General features: G+C 42.1%; 1 protein-coding gene across 2 annotated transcripts in view; it reads left to right on the forward strand.

The window, feature by feature from the left end:
- KLHDC1 (kelch domain containing 1) overlaps positions 1-20069 on the forward strand; it is a 1632092-nt gene that overhangs the window by 948274 nt on the left and 663749 nt on the right. For both annotated transcript variants that reach the window (XM_044074282.1, XM_044074283.1), the window contains one exon: positions 211-269. In XM_044074282.1, the coding sequence (XP_043930217.1) occupies positions 211-269 (59 nt within the window). The remainder of the gene's footprint in view (positions 1-210; positions 270-20069) is intronic.

Here is a 20069-nt window from a genome sequence, read left to right on the forward strand (position 1 = left end):
GTTATGGTATTCTTGAACACTTAATATTTAAAGAAAAACATTTAAAAATGAAATATTGCATGTTACTTTGAGGTCAGTGAACACTTCTGTTTCTTCTGAAGCCTTAAATTGTGCATTACAGTTTCCAGAAGTGAAAACAATTGACATAAAGTTTTAACAGAATTTGGCATTTACTAAGTAATCATGTGCATTGTTGTGTTTCATTTTTAGCAAACTAGAATGAATGATGTCCATTATTTTGATCTGAATACAATGACTTGGAATGGAGAGTAAGTAGTTCTGTTAATATTATTCAAGAAATATGTTGTTATAATGCGGTTTATCTACTTCTATTGTTTTTTTATTATTCTGTTTTGGGGGCTGTTTCTGGGCTGTTTCTTATTGGTATATATCTTAGTTATTCTAAAAAAACTATTTTTTTTCTCAGCAATAAACTGTTTTGTACATTAAGCATTATTTGTACTAAATTGAACTGAATGAAGGCTGAGCAAGATTTAATGATAAATTATATCTAGTTGTTTGAAGGGAAGTCTTAATAAGATTATCTGTCTGTATATGCGAATTGTTAAAGCACTGATCTTTTATTATTGACCTCATGTTGGATCAGCAGTTTCATTCATCCTTTTCAGTAAAACTGATTTTTTCTTAGAAGTCTATACATGGGGTGTGTACTCATTGATGTCTCTCATCAAATATCTAAGTGCATACTGGCTCCAGGGCCTATTACATTTTCAGCTGTTCAGCTGCTCTGCAGATCAGTCTCATTCCTGAGGTATGTTGAAGAAAAGTTCACAAGTTTAGTGCTTACTAACAGATTTACAGTGTATTCCCTTGTCCATCACAGTACTAGTCAGGATTCGCACAGGTTCTGTGTTATATTTTCTGACGAAGAACAGTGTAAAGCACTGCCATTAGTGCCAGTATTTCAGCCCTTCCAAATATAGCTGTCAGACAGAGAGACTTTCCTGGCTTCCCTTTCTTTTAACATGATAGGAACAAAAGAGTGCCCCTCAAAAGAGGATTGACAAGAGGACCTGATGTGCATCCCACGTTTCAGCTGGAACATCTTTATAACAACTGAAGTTCAGAGGGTAAGACAGAACCTCGCCTGCCTGTAAGTAATTCACTTGCATATATGGTCTTCTGAACTTTGCACATCCAGAGTTTTTCTTTGGCTAGGAAGAGCTTAAGCCCCCACCATTCCCCTGCTTCAGTAGATGATGAGGTGCCTGGAAGAGATGCACTCCCAGCTCCCACTGTGATGGGCATGTTCCCTGCTGTATATGCCATGCAGCTTCCAGGTGACTGGTTGGAACTCAAGGCTGACTAGCATGATACTGAGGATGTCAAAGTAGGTTTTGATCAACCTGAGGTCATAAGTCTAAGGATTTCCTTTCCATAATCTCCCCCTGCGCACACCAGGATTTACCTACCAAGGTTTGGTGGGGTGCATGAGGTCATGCTATGACATGACTTGACGTCAAGCAAATGCTCTGTGTCTGGTGAAAGTTTGAGTTGTGAGTGTGGGACAGCATCTTTAAGAAATATGGTTTGATGTAAGTGCCATGTCTCACATAGGCCTTTCATTTGCACCTCTTTTCACAGGTGTGCACTTAGGTGTTGAATCACTGTTGCCTAATATTTGGTGACTGCATGTTGTGCAAGCTTACCCTTGGTGTTAGTGGGGTAGGGGTGGGGGACTGTTTCCCACGGTAACTGCTATGTTGAGTTTTTTTGTTAACTGAGGTAGAGCACTGATCACTAATGACCGCTTGCAGGCTCAGCCCGGGTTGCATGAATAGTAACAGAAAATTATGCATTAACATGGTGTTAAATACATGAGTATTGGAAACTGAGCATATACATAGAGATCAACCTGTGTAATACGTGAATACAGGAAACTGTGAATTTACCTGAGATATTGATGCTATTTTGACATTGTGGGTTGGTACCTTATAAGAATTAAAAAAAAAATTGTTGCCTCGAACAACCCACTGATTTTTTAAGTTTTTCAAACTGTTGTTCATATGACAGCATCCGTTACTTGGATGTTATGGTTACTAATGACAAAGAACTCAAGGACTTTCAATCCACTGTTTTGCATAAACCAGCATTTCCAAATTCTTACCTTCACTTTGCAGGGTGTCTTATCACCAAAAGAAAAGTCTAGTAAAACAATAACTGATGAGGCTGTCCAGACTTATTTTTTTTTCTGGCAGTAGATTTTTACTTTGTTGTATTATTTAAAACAAATGTGTAACAATTGACAGTAGTGTTGTTATCTTGTACACCAAGTGGGAGTTGATGTCACTGCAGGCAAGCATGGTAAGTTTTTTAGTATTTTGTGTTTTTCTTTTTGTAGGCATAATAACCTTAAGCCCATTTTTCATAGTAAGGGCACTGTGCCATAGAATATTGCCAAGAATGACACTCATATCCATAATTCTTTTATTACATCCTTTTTCAATGATACTTGTTATATTCAAGGCATTATAAAATCCAAATAGGAAGTAAACTCAAAAATTCTCATGTGCTGAACAGACACTGAAATGTCAGGGCTGGTGCCTTTGGCAAGCTGTAGTGATGGCAACAAACTCCTCACAAGCTCCATCCTACCCATAAACACCTGCTGCTGCTGCTGAGTCATCCTGATCTCGTTGTTGCCATTCATACGACAGCTTCAAACACAGAAGCACTCAAAGGGAGTTTCTCATTGATTAGTGAGTCATCTAAGTGCATTTTCTCAATCTTTTTCTTGTAAATATATATTGTATAAGTGTTGTTAGGCTTCAGTAGTGTTTTACTTCTCTTTTACTTCCCTTTCTTCCTCAGTGTGTAATCTTCCTCCTCCTCCCTATCCTGTCAGAACTTGTGCAATTAGCCTCTCTTTATGATCCCTTTTATTTTCTTTTTCTGTCTAGATTCTTTTGGCAATTTACACTGGTAGGAGGTGGTTTGGGGTTGAGATTTATAGCTAGCTATGAAAAAGGAGGGGAAAACCAGGCTTTAAAAATGTAAACATTGTGGGCATAAAGTGTCTTCATGAGACCCACGTGTTGTACTTCATCTGCTTAGGAGCTTCACATCTCACTAGTGGCTGCAATATTTGCAAGCATTTTGGTTCCTTTGCTCTAGCAGAATGCAAAAACAAGGTTGAGGTTAAGGGCATTCTTCTACCTGACTTGATACTGAGAAACTCACTCCATCTAGGATGCCTAGAGTAGCTACCCTATCTCCCAGGAAGAGACTCACAGTGCATCAACTCCAACCAAGTCTTTCTCTCCTTGCTTACAAAATTTTGAGACAGCTCAGAAGTAACTTCTTGTCTGAGAAAGAACTATGTAGGTTGCTTTCTTCAAGACTCCATCTGTAGCTTCAGTTTGATCTTACAGATCCTGCCAGAGCCCTACACAAGTTGACTGGGAGCACACAATGTTGATGTTTGTTAAAGTACAACTTCAGAATTGTCATCTCGGCCCTGACTGTTCCTACTGTGGACCAAGAAATTGCCCTAAACTCCCATCCTGCCATTCTTCCTCAGAGCCTAGTGTCAGCACTGACTGTTATGCTGACCACTTGGATGAGGAAAGACCTTCCTTCTCCCACATCGACTGCTGTGGTGCCAGCAAGATTGATGCCAAATCCTTCTACTGTCACTAGGTTTTAGCAGTCAAGCCGCACCTTTGGCACCAATGGTTTCAGTGCTGTTGTCAGAGCATTTTGTATTTGACTTCTTGAGACTGAAGAGCCATGGCTTGGCCTTGACTCCAGAAGTTTTGGAACTGATAATTGGGGCAGGTTTGTCAATGTCAACACAGATCCTGATTTTGTTGGCTTTCATGATTCTGGCCCCAACCATCTGATTGGATTTCATGGTACAGAAGAGAGGTACAGCTAGTTCCTTCATGCCTCTTGTATCTCTGATATTGATGTAGTCCCAAGATGTCTCTGAAGTTGGACACTTGAGCTAGCCATCGTCCAGGATCTCTCAAGATCCTGGTGAGATCTAGAGGTCACTTTTCCCAAGGCAGCAGCTTGGGCAAAGAGCTTCATCTCAATCCCTCAAAGAGGACAAAGTGTAAAAGGAAGCATGTGGACTCCCCCTTGGAGTCTCTTACTCTGGATGTAAATCTGGATGAAGGGGAAGTTCCCCCAGATCCCCTCCAGATGGCATCTCCATCTATGAAATATTGGGGATGAAAAGGCAAAGTGTATCATGGCCAGTGAACCCCACCTCTGCTGATTAGCAGATCTTATATAAGGCTTATAATTTATCTCCTGTTAATAGCATGAGTTGTGCCTCCCTCAAACAAACTGGTGAATATGGTCTTTTGCAAAGTGTTAAAGGTGCCAGATATAGTTAAGCCCATTCCAAGGAAGCCAAATAGAATTCTTTGTACCTTCAAAGATGGGCTTTACTGGAGCAAGAAGCCTCTTTGTTGACTCCATAGAGGTAGCTGCAGCCACTAAAAAGGATGTCCCAGATGTCCAAGCTGTCTACCTCCCCTTAATAAAAACTCTAGGATGATAGATAGGTTAAGGAAGCAAGTCTGTGTGTCCAGTATGTTCTGTATCAGAGTTTTGAACTGCATGGCCCATATGGTTTGTTTTCAGAGGGAGATTGCACAAAATGCATCAAGAAATCTGAAACACCTGGCAACCAGGTAACTATGCTCTCAGTTGGAGAACCATGTGGCTACCATAAGTACTGTTTCCTCTCTGACCATGCGTCTCATTCATAATGTGATGGATGGTTTAGTTACGAAAGCAGGATCATGCCTAACTATGAGAAGATGGGCTTAAATGCACCTTGTAGATTTTCCGGACCATTTTGAGGTGGCATTTGCCATTTGACAGTAATATACAGTTTGTACGGTTGCCACCCATCCTGTTACCAGTTGGACACTCATGGGTTGGATCAAATGATCCAGTTGCCTGCTGGGTAAAGCAGTATGACTTAAAAAAATCCTGCTTTGTTGAAGCACTGAAATGCCATGGAAAAGACTTATTTACTTCTGACTTTTCCACAACAATTCATTTATGTCACCAACCAAGATCTGTAGGCAGAGCCGTTCCCTGCTAGGTCCAAGTGTTTAAACTCATGCAGCAATTGCATGCATTTCACAAAGGCAGTGGGGATTGGGGAAGGAAGAGTCCTACAAAGCCCGCAGCTGTAGAGCGCTTTTTTTATTAGTGCTTTTACAGCCTTAAAGAACCAATATTTTATTTTAGTGATCAAGCGAGGAGCTAACCGCTCTGGCAAGACAGTCCCCTTGGAGGTGGAAGCCAGGTGAGCAAGTCAGTCCCTTGGGAAGCCATCCAGCATGCTAGCCCAGCCAGCCTAGTAAATGCTGTGATTGCAGTGGTAAGTACAAGTAGTATTTTGTGGCTTTAACTTAAGTGGGAATATTGAGTTTTAATTTTTTTTTTTTTTACTTTTTTAATGATGAGAAGTAAATTGCGGGCACTTAACAATATTTGAATCTGTATTGGTTGTTTTGGGCTTTACAAAAAGGGATAAAGAAGTGTATATATGATTCCCTTTTTTGGGAATGTGCACAGTATCTTATTTTAAGAAATAAATGGGTGTTTTAGGATGATTTGTAAATGGCAATTTTTAAAGATAAAAATGTATTTGTATATGTAACTTTTTTTTCCGGTGGGGCAATTTTTAGGGGTTTATGTAGTACACTTGGTATATTATCAATGGTCGTTATAATGGCATTTTTACAATAACTTGCTTTTTCAGATGGAAAAGCTTCTGGATAGTTTGCATTTTCTGAGTGGAAATGTGTGTATTTTGTTTTATTATTGTTTTAATGCTGTTTTCAAGAAGTTAAATTGTACTGTCTTGGGTATAGTGCAAATATGGCTGTGCTGCTACGGGACATTTATTTATTTCTTCATTGTGCAGGCAAATTAATGCTATAGGTTTTATTTCCTTTTTTCATATGAATGCTGTCTTTGGAGGTAAAATGGGGAACTGTAGGGTCTGCAGTGTATTCTATTTTATAGTGGCTGTTTAGTGATGACTTGCAAGAAGTAATTTTAAAAGTGAACAATGTGTGTATATAATTTTTATTTGGGGGGTATGTTCAGGGGTAAATGTAGTGTTGACTTGCAAGAAGTAATTTTAAAAATGAAAAATGTGTGTATATAATTTTTATTTTGGGGGGTATGTTCAGAGGAAAACATATTGCATTCAGCATTCTACATTCTAAAAAATGTTATTGTGGTTGTATCAGAATAATTTGCTTTCATAGTTAGAAATGCATGCATTTTATTTTTTTAATGCTGTCTTCAGGAAGTTTAAAATGTACTGCTTTGGGTATAATGTGAATATGGCAGTGACGCTACTGGGACATTTATTTATTTATTTGTTGTGCTGGTAAATTAGTGCAATAGGTTTTATTTCTTTTTTTCTTATTAGTGCTGTGTTCGGACTTTGGAGGTAAAATGGGATCCATGGAATCTGCCATGCATTGTAATCTGTTTTATAGTGGCTGTTTAGTTATGACTTGCAGGAAGTTATTTTAAAAGTGAAAAATATATGTGTATATATGATGTTTATTTTTTTGGGGAGGGTGTGCTCAGAGATAAGCATAGTACATTCAGCATTCTGCTAATAGATGTTATCATGGTTGTATAGTATAGTTTGCTTTTGCAGGTAGAGTTGTTTTGTATAGTTTGCATTTACAAATGCAAGAATGTGTCTATTTTATTTATTCAGTTATCTGATGTTCTTCATCTCACATTGCTGCAGTCCTTACTTATGGGTAGTCCGCTGTCCTCGGTCGGCCCGAATACCAAAGTATTAGGCTGACGTCGGTCATGGGCGCCTAGATCTGACATCAGAGCGTCAGGGTATAAAGGCGCATGACCGAAGTCATATCCTCAGTCTTTTTTGCCGCATGGTCCGATGCAGAAGCAGCGTTGCAAGTGCCGTTCATTCTGAAATTTTCGCTGGAGTTTCAGACCGATACCAAGTTGGCTAAGTACCCGTTAGAATATTTTGTTTTTCTTGCCTCAGTTACTTACCGGATGTCAGAAAAAGTGAACAATTGTATTTCTTGTGGGAAACAGATACCGCATAGGGATTACCACTCGCTTTGTATTCCTTGTTTGGGACCGGAGCACCGTAGTTGGGTGTCGGTTTTGTGCTAGGTTTAATAAGCGCACTATAAAACGGAGGTTAGATTGCGCTAGGTTAGTCTTTGGCAAGAGGTGTAATTATAATATGCCGAGGATGTTCCGACGCCTGCTTCTACTAAGCGCAAAGACAAATCTTTAAGCCTAGGCAGGATGATTCGATCCGTACGTCCTGCTACCCGGATCTTGAAGCTACAGCTGAACAGGTGGATCCGCTGAAGTTTCTGTTGAGTCCCAGGGGGAAACTTTGATTTTACATGATGTGGCCTCTCAGGAGGCAGGTCAGGCTGAAGGGGCCTCTCAGGTTACTATTCTCCCTTCTATGCCTAAGGTGGTTAGGCCTTCGGTTACTGTTTCTAAGGCTCCTTCTAAGGGCAGGTCTGTTTTGCCTTCCTCTGGGGTCAGTTCTGGTTCTTCAGGGTCTGTGCCTAAAAAGCACATGCTTAAAATGGCAGAGGATTTGATTACTTTAATTAGAGGTTCTATGCCCCCTCCTGATAAGAGGCCCAGGATGGAGCCAGAGTTGGAAAGTTTGGAGCAGGCCTCAGATGATTCAGAGTCTTCTGCTGAAGACATTCAAGATTTCCCTCCTTATTCTGATTCTGATGCAGAGGATTCCACCCCTTCTGCTTCTCCTCCAGAGGATTTTTCATTTTCAGAAACTCTGCATTCCATGAGGGAGCATTTTAAGTGGGAAGGACAGGATTACTCTGATTCACGGAAGAGACTTAGGGAGTTCTTGATGTTCTTCATCTCACATTGCTGCAGTCCTAACACTTGGGTAGTCCGCTGTCCCAGTCGGCCCGAATACCAAAGTATAAGGCTGACGTCGGTCAAGGCGCATTTGTCTGACATCAGGACGTCAGGGTACAAATGCGCATGACCGACGTCATATCCTCAGTCTTTTTTGCCGCATGGTCCGATGCAGAAGCAGTATTGCGAGTGCAGGTTGGCGTTCTGAAATTTTCTGAAGTCGGAGTTTCAGACCGAATCAAAGTTGGCTAAGTACCCGTTAGAATATTTTGGTTTTTCTTGCCTCAGTATTTAACCGGATGTCAGAAAAAGTGAATAACTGTATTTCTTGTGGGAAACAGATACCTCATAGAGATTACCATACATTGTGTATACCTTGCTTAGGGCCTGAGCACGGCGTTGTTGGCTGTCGCTCTTGTGCTAGATTTAACAAACGCACTATTAAGAGAAGATTAGATTGTGCCAGGTTAGTTTTGGGAAGCGTTGTATTACAACATGCCGCCGGATGCTCCACGCCAGCTTCATCTAAAAAGCGCAAGGACAAAGCAGCGAAGCCTAGGGTGGAAGAACCGCCTGTCCCGAACGTCGGTTCTTTAGAGCTCGGTGGAGCCGGTGGTTCTACCAGAAGTTCCTTTGGATTCTCAGGGAGAGACTTTACTGTTACAAGATGTGTCCTCTCAGGAGGTAGGCCAAGCTGAAGGGGCTTCTCAGGTAGCTGTTTTCCCCTCCCTTCCTAAGGTGGTTAGGCCCTCCCATTCTGTTTCCAAGGCTCCTTCTAGAGGCAGGCCAGGGTTAACTTCAGTGGGGGTCTCCCCTAGTTCTTCAGGGTCTCTGCCTAAGAAACATATGCTTAAAATGGCAGAAGATTTGATTACTATGATTAGAGGTTCTATACCCCCCCCCCCCGATAAGAGGCCTAGGGTGGAACCTGAGCTTGAGAGTTTTGAGCAGTGTTCGGAGGCTTCTGAGTCTTCGGCTGAAGACTTGCAGGAGTATCCTCCTTATTCTGATTCTGATGTGGATGACTCTACACCTTGCTTCTCCTCCTGAGGATTTTTCTTTTCAGAGACTCTTCATTCCATGAGGGAGCATTTTAAATGGGAAGGTCAAGATTTCTCTGATTCTAGGAAAAGGCTTAGGGAATTTTTGTTTCTACCCCAGCATAGGCCTTTAGCTATACCTCCTGTTCTGGATGTGGTAGAGGATGTTTTTGCAGAGGCTTCCTGAACCCTGATTCTTTGCCTCCTGCCCCAGTTAAACCGGACAGGTATTATAGGGTGCCTGAAGCTCATAAGTATCTTTTTAAGAGTCCTAGGGCAGACCCAGAAACTGTTTCTCAGGGCCCTAAAGGTGTTAAGGCTTCTGTTGTTAAAAATCCTGTTCCTTCTGATAAAGAGGCAAGGGCTTTGGATAGATGGGGAAAAAGGTGTATACTTCTTCCACTTTAGCCATGAGGGCTTTGAATTGCCAGTTTCACATGTTGAAATACCAAAATTATCTCCTTTCACAATTGAAGTCTAAGGTAGATGCTCTGGCGGAAGGTATTGAGTGTAAAGAGTTGCAGGATTTAGTTCATGTTTCTGAACAGGTGGGTAAGCATTCCTTGCAATGTGGTTTTGATGCTGTACAGGCCTCTTCGAGGGTGGCAGCCACTGGTTCTGTTCTTCGCAGGCACGCCTGGCTCAGGGATCAGAATTTAGCTGAACATGTAAAGACAAGGATTTTAGATGCTCCTTTACAATCTGATGTGTTATTTGGTGCGCCTGTGGACGCAGTTTTAAAGAAAATGGAGGACAAGGCTAAGTCTATGCAGACTGTTAAAGATTTTTGGCAGCTTCAGCCTCCAAAGTTTAGTAGAAATTGGCCTACTAAGGGGTGGACTTATCCTTCTTATGATTCTCTGTCTAGGGGTAGATCTAGACGTGGTAGGGGCAGAGCTCAAGGTTCTTTTAGGCCTAGAACAGGCAGTTCGCCTGCCCAGTCTTCTGGTGAGGGCAGGGGTCAGTCCTTTCGTAAGCAGACCCAATGACTTGCCTTTTCAGCTGCCAGAGCCTTCTCATCTGGCAGCACCTTTGGGAGGAAGGCTGGCACTTTTCAAAGAAAATTGGAGTGTTATTACCCAAGACAGATGGGTATTGGATATTGTTCACCACGGTTACAGGTTTTATTTCCATACCTTGCCTCCTTTCAAAGGCATGCCAGACATTCCTCCTATGCAAAGAAAAGAGGCTCACAAGCAAATTTCTCTGTTGCTCCAGATAGGGGCCATTCAGCCGGTTCCTGTGCCAGAAAGGGGCCTAGGATTTTATTCTCGCCTGTTCCTAGTACCAAAAAAGGGGAACACGTGGAGACCAATTTTGGATTTGTCTATCCTCAACACTTATTTGGACATTCCCAAGTTCAAAATGCTGACGTTACAACAGCTTTTACCTCTGCTAGGCAAAGATCACTGGATGGTAACTTTAGATCTCAAGGAGGCTTACCTTCATGTGCCTATCAGACTCAGTTGCAGAAAGTATCTGCGGTTCCGAGCTGGAAATTCCCATTATCAGTTCTCTGCATTGCCCTTTGGCTTATCTACTGCTCCCAGAGTATTCACAAAAGTTCTGGCTCCAGTTGTAGCTTTTTTCAGGCTAAAAGGAATACAAATCTATCCTTACTTGGACGACTGTCTGATTCTGGCTCAAGAAAAGGACGAGCTTCTTCAGCATCTGGAATATGTGATAGCAGTGCTAAGATGCCTGGGGTATTCTGTGAACGAAATAAAGTCCAGTCTAGTACCCTCTCAAGACATGTGCTTTCTGGGTGTGAGACTGAATACAGCAGCCCAGATGGCCTTTTAACCCCGGACAAACAAAAGAGTCTATTCCTTTACTTCCATCAACTATCTCATCAGTCCGTGCTGACTGCAAGGACAGTCCTTCAAGCATTAGGGTTCATGGCATCTTGTATTCTGGTGCTTCCCAATGCCAAACTGCATATGAGGAAGCTACAATGGTATCTCAAAAATGTATGGACACAGCACTGCCAGGATCTGGATACTGTCATTCAAATAATACCTTGCATTCAAAAGGAATTTTTGTGGTGGGCTCAGGAATGTCACCTAAACAAGGGACTCTCTGTGACCCGCCAGAGGCGAGTCAGATTCTAACGACAGATGCCTCAGACATAGCTTGGGAGCTCATCTGAATGGAAAGTGGATACAAGACAAGTGGCCTGCCAGACTACAGCATCTACATATCAACATGAAGGAGATGTTAGCAGTCCAGTTTGCATTGATGGCTTTCAAGGAGTTGCTTCTTCCAGGGCAGGTGTTGATTCTAACAGACAACACAACTGTCATGTGGTACATCAACAAGCAAGGGGGAACACATTCTTATCCTCTATGCAGGCAAGCAATGATTTTGTGGGAGACTGCGCTCAGCTTGCAGCTTACTCTTCAGGCGAGGTTTCTGCCAGGAGCACAGAACTCCTTAGCAGATGTGTTAAGCAGGCAAATCATGGATCCCCACAGTGGAAACTGGATCTTCATGTATTTCAAAATTGACAGTGTCATGGGGAACTCCAGACATAGATCTGTTCGCTTCTCCACTAAACCACCAGCTGCCAAAGTTTTGCACGAAAAGGTTTCATCACACAGCTTGGAAAGTGGATGCTCTTTCATTCAGTTGGGAAAATCTTCATGTGTATGCCTTTCCACCTCTGCCTCTCCTCCCAAAGGTACTCCTAAAGGCCAGACAAGACAAGCCAAGGATGATTTTGATAGCTCCAGATTGGCCTCGGCAACACTGGTACCCATTACTGAGGAATCTGGTAAGAAAGCCTCCATGGCCTTTACCTTTAATTCCACACCTTTGTCTCAGAGGGACGGTCATCTACTCAATGTCAAGCTTCACTCTCTTCATCTAACAGCCTGGCATATTCTGTTTTGAACCACAGCAGGTCTCAACTTCCTCAACAAGTTTTGAATGTGATTATGGAAGCCAGAAGACCTAGTACACGTAAAGTGTATGCAGAAAAATGGAAGAGATTTTTATTTTGGACTGCAGCAAAGGATTTGGATGTTTCTGAGCCTAATTTGAGTGTGGCTCTTCAATATCTTACTGAGCTATTGGACAAAGGTTTGTCTTTCTCTTCCATTAAGATTCATGCTGCAGCAATTTCAGCTCACTATGATTGTGACCCACCATTGTTTTCTCATCCTTTGTTCAAGCAATTTCTTAGAGCGGCAAAGAATATAAGACCCCCATGAGCTCCTACTCCCGCTTGGGACCTCAATTTTGTGTTGGAGAAACTTACTCTACAACCTTTGGAGCCTGCGGCTACTGCTGAGTTGAAATACTTGTCATGGAAGACTGCTTTTTTGTTGGCCATTACTTCTGCAAGAAGGGTTTCTTTATTGCAGGCCCTTATGGCGGTTGAGCCTTTTTTGATTTTTCATAAGGATAGGGTATCATTACGTACTAATCCTTCATTTATGCCTAAGGTGGTTTCTAGTGTGGCTTTAAACCAAACTATGCATTTGCCTACTTTCTATGCAGATCCCCAAAATAGGGGGGAAAAGATTTTGCACACTTTAGATGTACACAGGCAGTTGCGTTATTATTTAAGCAGGACTAGGGATTTTAGGCAGTCTCAGCAGTTGTTTGTTTCTTTTGCTTTGAGTTCTCAGGGCAAGCCTGTGTCAAAACAAACTATATCTAAGTGGATTGGGTTTTGCATTGCATTCTGTTACTCCCATCATGGCAAGGAGATTCCAGCTGGGATTAGGCCTCATTCCACTAGGGCTACTGCCACTTCAACAGCATTTCTAAGGGGGGTGGCAACTAAGGATATTTTGGAGGCAGCTACTTGAAGTTCAGTGCATACTTTCTCCAAGCATTACCACCTTCCTCTCTATTCTAAGTCCAGGGCTGGTTTTGCCACTGCTGTGTTGCAGGGCATTTTGGCAGCTCCTGCCTCATTATAGTTTAGCCATCCTCCCTTACCTCTGCTTTGGGATTCTACCCAAGTGTTAGGACTGCAGCAATGTGAGATGAAGAACATAGTACAGTTTTGTACCTACCATAAATGTAGATGTTCAAGATCCACATTGCTGCAGTCCAATCCTCCCTCCTTCCCCTCTGTGTTTAGGGGTGGTTGTGTGGGTGAGGTTCTATTTTTTGTAAGTTTGTATATATTGTACATATATTAGGTACAGGAGTGTTTTGGTGTTTTTTGGTTTTGGCCTTATCTTTTTAGGGTCTTCTGACATCTGGGGCAAGAAAAGACTGAGGATATGACGTCGGTCATGCGCATTTGTACCCTGACGTCCTGATGTCAGACAAATGCGCCTTGACCGACGTCAGCCTTATACTTTGGTATTCGGGCCGACTGGGACAGCGGACTACCCAAGTGTTAGGACTGCAGCAATGTGGATCTTCGAACATCTACATTTATGGTAGGTACAAAACTGTACTTTTTTACCACAGCATAGACCCTTAGCTATACCTCCGGTTTTGGATGTTGTTTCGGATGTTTTCTCGGAAGCTTCCCTTAATCCAGATTCTGTGCCTCCTGCTCCAGTTAAACCGGACAGGTATTACAGGGTGCCTGAGGCTCATAAATATCTTTATAAGAGTCCTAGGGCGGACCCAGAAACTATTAGTCAGGGGCCTAAGGGTGTTAGAGCCTCTGTTGTTAAGAATCCGGTTCCTCTGGATAAGGAAGCTAGAGCTTTGGATAGATGGGGTAAGAAGGTATATACCTCTTCTACTTTAGCAATGAGAGCTTTGAATTGCCAGTTTCATATGTTGAAGTATCAGAATTTCCTCCTTTCTCAGCTAAGATCTAAAGTGGATGCTTTGGCAGAGGCCATAGAGTGTAAAGAATTGCAGGATATAGTGCATGTTTCTGAACAGGTGGGTAAGCACTCTTTGCAATGTGGTTTTGATGCTTTACAGGCTTCTTCTAGGGTGGCTGCCACTGGTTCAGTTATTCGTAGGCACTCCTGGCTTAAGGATCAGAATTTGTCTGAGCATGTTAAGTCTAGAATTCTGGATGCCCCTTTACAATCTGAAGTTTTGTTTGGTCCTCCTGTGGAGTCAGTCTTAAAGAAAATGGAAGACAAGGCTAAGTCTATGCAGACTGTTAAAGATTTTTTGCAGGTACAACCTCCAAAGTTTAGTAGAAATTGGCCTACTAAGGGGTGGACGTACCCTTCTTCTGATTCTCAGTCTAGGGGTAGATCTAGACATGGTAGAGGCAGAGCTCAGGGTACCTTCAGGCCGAGACAATGGAGTTCGCCTGCTCAATCTGCTGGTGAGGGCAGGGGCCAGTCCTTTCGTAAACAGGCCCAATGACCTGCATTTTCAGCTGCCAGATTCTTCTTGCCTGGCAGCTCCTTTGGGAGGAAAGTTGGCTCTTTTCAAGCAAAATTGGCATTTAGTCACCCAGGACAAATGGGTATTGGACATTATAAACCGAGGTTACAAGTTCTATTTCCATACCATGCCTCCTTTCAAAGGCATGCCAGACGTTCCTCCTCGGCAAAGGATAGAGGCTCACAGACAAATTTCTTTACTTCTTCAAATAGGAGCTATACAGCCAGTTCCTCTGTCAGAAGTGGGCCTAGGATTTTATTCTCGCCTGTTTCTAGTTCCAAAGAAAGGGAACACGTGGAGACCAATTTTGGATTTATCTATCCTCAGCACTTACCTGGACATTCCAAAGTTCAAGATGCTGACTTTACAACAACTTTTACCTCTGTTGGGAAAAGATCACTGGATGGTTACTCTGGATCTCAAAGAGGCTTACCTGCATGTTCCTATCAGGCCCAGTTGCAGGAGGTACCTGCTGGCTGGAAATTTACATTATCAGTTCTCTGCATTGCCCTTTGGCTTATCTACTGCCCAGAGTGTTCACAAAGATTCTGGCTCCAGTGATAGCATTTGTCAGACTAAGAGGAATACAAATTTATCCTTATTTGGACGATTGCCTGATTATTGCACAAGTAAAGGACGAACTTCTTCATCATCTACAGTATGTGATGGCAGTGTTAAGATGCCTAGGGTATTCTGTGAACGAAACAAAGTCCAGTCTAGTACCCTCTCAGGACATGTGCTTTCTGGGTGTGAGACTGAATACAGCTTCCCAGATGGCCTTTTTGACCCCGGACAAACAAAGAAGCCTTTCTCTTTATTTCCATCAATTGTCTCTTCGGTCCAGGCTGACTGCAAGGACAGTCCTTCAAGCCTTGGGGTTCATGGCATCTTGTATTCTGGTGCTTCCCAATGCCAAATTGCATATGAGGAAGCTTCAATGGTATCTCAAAAATGTATGGACACAGCACTGCCAAGATCTAGACACTGTCATTCAGATAATACCTTGCATTCAGAAGGAGTTTTTGTGGTGGGCTCAGGAATGTCACCTAAACAAGGGACTCTCTGTGACCCGGACAGAGGCGAGTCAGATTCTAACGACAGATGCCTCGGACAAGGCTTGGGAGCACACCTCAATGGAAAATGGGTGCAAAACACGTGGCCTGTCAAACTCCAACATTTGCATATCAACTTGAAGGAAATGTTAGCAGTCCAGTTTGCATTGATGGCTTTCAAAGATTTACTTCACCCAGGGCAGGTGTTGATTCAAACAGACAACACTACTGTCATGTGGTACATCAACAAGCAGGGGAACCCATTCTTACCCTCTTTGCAGGCAAGCGATGATTCTGTGGGAAACTGCTCTCAATCTACACCTCAATCTTCAGGCAAGGTTTCTACCAGGAGCACAGAACTCCTTAGCAGATGTCTTGAGCAGACAAATAGTGGATCCTCACGAGTGGAAATTGGATCCTCATGTATTCCAACAGTTGACAGTGTTATGGGGAACTCCAGACATAGATCTGTTCGCTTCTCCACTAAATTACCAGTTGCCAAAGTTTTGCACAAAATGTTTCATCACACAGCTTGGAAGGTGGACGCTCTATCATTCAGTTGGAACAATCTGCATGTATATGCCTTTCCACCTCTGCCTCTTCTTCCCAAGGTAATTTTAAAGGCCAGACAAGACAAGCCAACCATGATTTTGATAGCACCGGATTGGCCTCGACAACACTGGTACCCACTGCTGAGGAGTTTAGTACGAGAACCTCCATGGTCTCTGCCTTTGATTCCGCACCTTTTGTCACAAGAGGACAGTCACTTCCTCAATGTCAAGATTCAGTCTCTGCATCTAACAGCCTGGCATATTCTGTTTTAGACTCTGGAGGGTCTCAGCTTCCACAACAAGTTTTGAATGTTATTTTAGAGGCCAGGAGGCCTAGTACTAGGAAAGTTTACTCTGATAAATGGAGGAGATTTATATTTGGAGCAAAGAAAAGGACTTTGATGTCTCCAAACCTGATTTAAGTGTTGCTCTTCAATATCTTACTGAGTTATTGGACAAGGGTTTGTCTTTCTCCTCGATAAAGGTCCATGCTGCAGCCATTTCTGCTCACTATGATTGTGACCCTCCTTTATTCTCTCATCCTTTGTTTAAGCAATTTCTTAGAGGGCAAAGAATATAAGACCCCACGTAGAGCTCCTACTCCTGCTTGGGATCTCAATTTTGTGTTGGAAAAACTTACTCTACAACCTTTTGAGCCTGCAGCTACTGCCGAGTTAAAGTATTTGTCATGGAAAACTGCTTTTTTGTTGGCCATTACCTCTGCAAGAAGGGTTTCTGAATTACAGGCCCTCATGGCAGTGGAGCCTTTCCTGATTTTTCATAAGGATAGGGTATTTTGCACTAATCCTTCCTTTATGCCTAAAGTGGTTTCTAGTGTGGCCTTAAACCAAACTATTCATTTGCCTACTTTTTATGCAAACCCCCAAAATAAAGGGGAGAAAATTCTGCATACTTTGGATATTCACAGACAGTTGCGTTATTATTTGAGCAGAACCAGGGAGTTCAGACAGTCTCAGCAGTTGTTTGTTTCTTTTGCTTTGGGTTCACAGGGTAAACCTGTTTCAAAACAAACTATTTCTAAATGGATTGGGTTTTGTATTTCTTTCTGTTATTCCCATCATGGTAAGGAGATTCCGGCTGGAATCAGGCCTCATTCCACTAGGGCTACTGCTACTTCTACGGCCTTTCTAAGGGGTAGCTACAAAGACATTTTGGAGGCAGCTACTTGGAGTTCAGTGCATACTTTTCTAAACATTACCACCTTCCTCTTTATTCTAAGTCTAGGGCTGGATTTGCCACTGCAATTTTACAGGGCATTTTAGCAGCCCCTAATGCTCTATGATTTTTACCAACCTCCCTTTCCCGTTGCTTTGGGATTCTACCCATAAGTAAGGACTGCAGCAATGTGAGATGAAGAACATAGTACAGTTTTGTACCTACCATAAATGTAGATGTTCAAGATCCACATTGCTGCAGTCCACCTCCCTCCTTCCCCACTGTAGTTTCACATGATGCTATGCTTTAGGTGATGGTTGTTGTTGGGCTTGTTTTTGGGAGGTATTCTGTTTTTGGCTGTGGCCTTTCTTGTTTGGCCTTCTGACATCTGGGACAAGAAAAGACTGAGGATATGACGTCGGTCATGCGCCTTTATACCCTGACGCTCTGATGTCAGATCTAGGCGCCCATGACCGACGTCAGCCTAATACTTTGGTATTCGGGCCGACCGAGGATAGCGGACTACCCATAAGTAAGGACTGCAGCAATGTGGATCTTCGAACATCTACATTTATGGTAGGTACAAAACTGTACTTTTTTAATGGCGTCTTCAGAAGTGAACTGTAGTGGTTTGGGTATAGTGGTAATAAATTGCATTGTGGCTGTGTTTATTGTGCAGGATAAATCATTATTATAATGTTAATGCCTTAAAGTTTTTTCCCACTTTGCTTAGGAATATAGTGTACTATGAGCAAAGCTAAATCTGCAGCTGTTTTGTTTTAATATTATTAATGGTTAAAAAGTTGTGTCTGTTGATGGTTTTTAAGGGTGCTTTTTATTTTCTCTAGTTAGATGATTTTACTGCTGCAAGGACATACAGCTGCTACCAACATACCTCTCAATTATTCTGAGTTTTGCAGAATGCAGATTTTTGCCTCATATTTTTGATCTGTTCTCCATAAAATGTGTGGTTTTCTGGCAAATTGTTTGAGTTTGAAATCACTGCTGTCAGACGTTCTGAGTTTCAGACTTGATGTCTTTCCGAAAAATGCATACTAATGCAAAACCTATTCTAGTAATTTTCTAAGTTTATGACTACAATAATAAAAACATGTCCCTGATATTGGGCCTTTATCCCCTCAGTTTTGGCTTTGTCCAAATTTCTTGTTCTTAAGAGGTGCAGAGGTTTGGCTACCAGCTGTGTTAATGTCAAGGTTTTAATGGTTACAACCCCCCCCCCCCCCGTACGTAACTGTGAGATCTATTGTTCCATTATGTCATTAACCATTCTACCTTTTTAAATGGTTTATAATGTTTCCCTTTTCTCTTACATTGCTCATGTGTTAAAATCTATATCCTAAATCAGGTAGAACTGCTTTACAAATTGTTTCATGTTTCAGATGTCAGTTTTCAGATGCTGGATTTTTCAAACCAGTTCTTTAAAATGCCAGTGTTTTTCATACCAGTTTCATATGCCAAGATCATGCCAGTTCTTTTATATACCGTGTTTAGCATGCCAGTATTTTACAAGCCAATTCTTTCATACTACTTGTTTTTCAAACCAGTTCTTTGATACGCCTTGTTTTTCAAACCAGTTCTTTGATATGCCTTGTTTTTCAAGCCAGCTCTTTCATATGCCTTGTTTTTCAAGCCAGCTCTTTCATATGCCATGTTTTTCAAGCCAGTTCTTCCATATGTCATGTTTTTCATACCAGTTCTTTCATATGCAGTGTTTTTCTTGCCACTGTTTTTCAAGCCTGTTCTTTCAGATACCAGTGTTTTTCAAAACAAATGCCAATGTTTTTCAAGCCATTTCTTTCAGTTGTCAGCTTTTGCTATGTTACTGCATCCTACTAACACAGTTCTGCTAAATGTGTTGTATATCAGGTAAGTACTTATTCAAGAATGAAGAGAGCAGCAGCTTCGTCTCAGCCTACTGCCAATACGAGAATGCGCAAGTGGCAGGATGTTTGGAAAATTGAATTTGACTGGATCGAGAAATGGAATGACTTGAAAGCATTCTGCAGGTACTGGAAAAAAGTATTTCCTGGTCACCCTTGGTAGAAGAAATTATAACACAACATGAGACAGCTGAACAATGGTAAAACTGCTATTCTACAAGCAAAATCAAGTCACGTGATGACAAAATGTGCAAGAAACACAAATCATGAAGTATCAAAACTTTAAGATCATTGCATCAGAAGCCTCTGAGTTGTTTCATTCTGTTAAGCATACTATCTCCTACAACAGTTTGGCTGTGCAGTAAAATTGGCATGCCAGTTGTACAGCAACTCAGACGTGGCAAAGAAACTGTCTTGTGAAAGGACCAAGGCTGATGCCATCACTGAAAATGCTCTGGGAGTGCATTCTTTGGAATGCCTCCTACATGACCTGAAGAAACCAGACACCTCATTTCCCATGTCATCAGATGCTTCCAACAAGGGAAACATAAAATTGTTTGTACTTGTGCGGTACTTTTCCAAAGAAGAAGGGATGGTGAATGGCCTTTTGCACTTCTATGAAAACCATTATGAATCTGCCCAGGTCATATTACAACAGATTTCAAACATCATGGAAAAGCACTCCTTGCCTTGAAGCAGCATTTCAGTGTATAGTGCTGATAATGTCAGTGTAAACTCTGGAAAGAAATCTGAGGTGTATACCAGATTAACAGAAAAGTGCCCATCTCTCCAGAAGGCTAACTTTGGTGCCCACATAATTTGTAATGGAGCCAGAAAGGCTGCAGCACAAGTACCTTATGATATAGAAGTCTTTGTGATGAAACTTTTCAGTCACTTCTCAGGTTCTGCCACAAGGACCAGAGACTTGAAAGACTTCTTTGAATTCTGTGGCATTGAGTTTGAGAATCTTCTAAGACGTACTAACAAGGTGGCTGTCACTCCTGCCAACTATTGAGAAAGTAGTAGAAAATCTCTAAGTGCTCCAGTCATATTTCCTGTCCTAGGAAGAAGAGGAGACCCCCCCCCCCCCCCCCCAGGCAGGTATGAGTGTACTTTTCATGTAAT

Source organism: Protopterus annectens, chromosome 6.part0 (genome assembly GCF_019279795.1).
Source record: "Protopterus annectens isolate FY-2018-M chromosome 6.part0, PAN1.0, whole genome shotgun sequence".
Taxonomy (NCBI): domain Eukaryota; kingdom Metazoa; phylum Chordata; order Ceratodontiformes; family Protopteridae; genus Protopterus; species Protopterus annectens.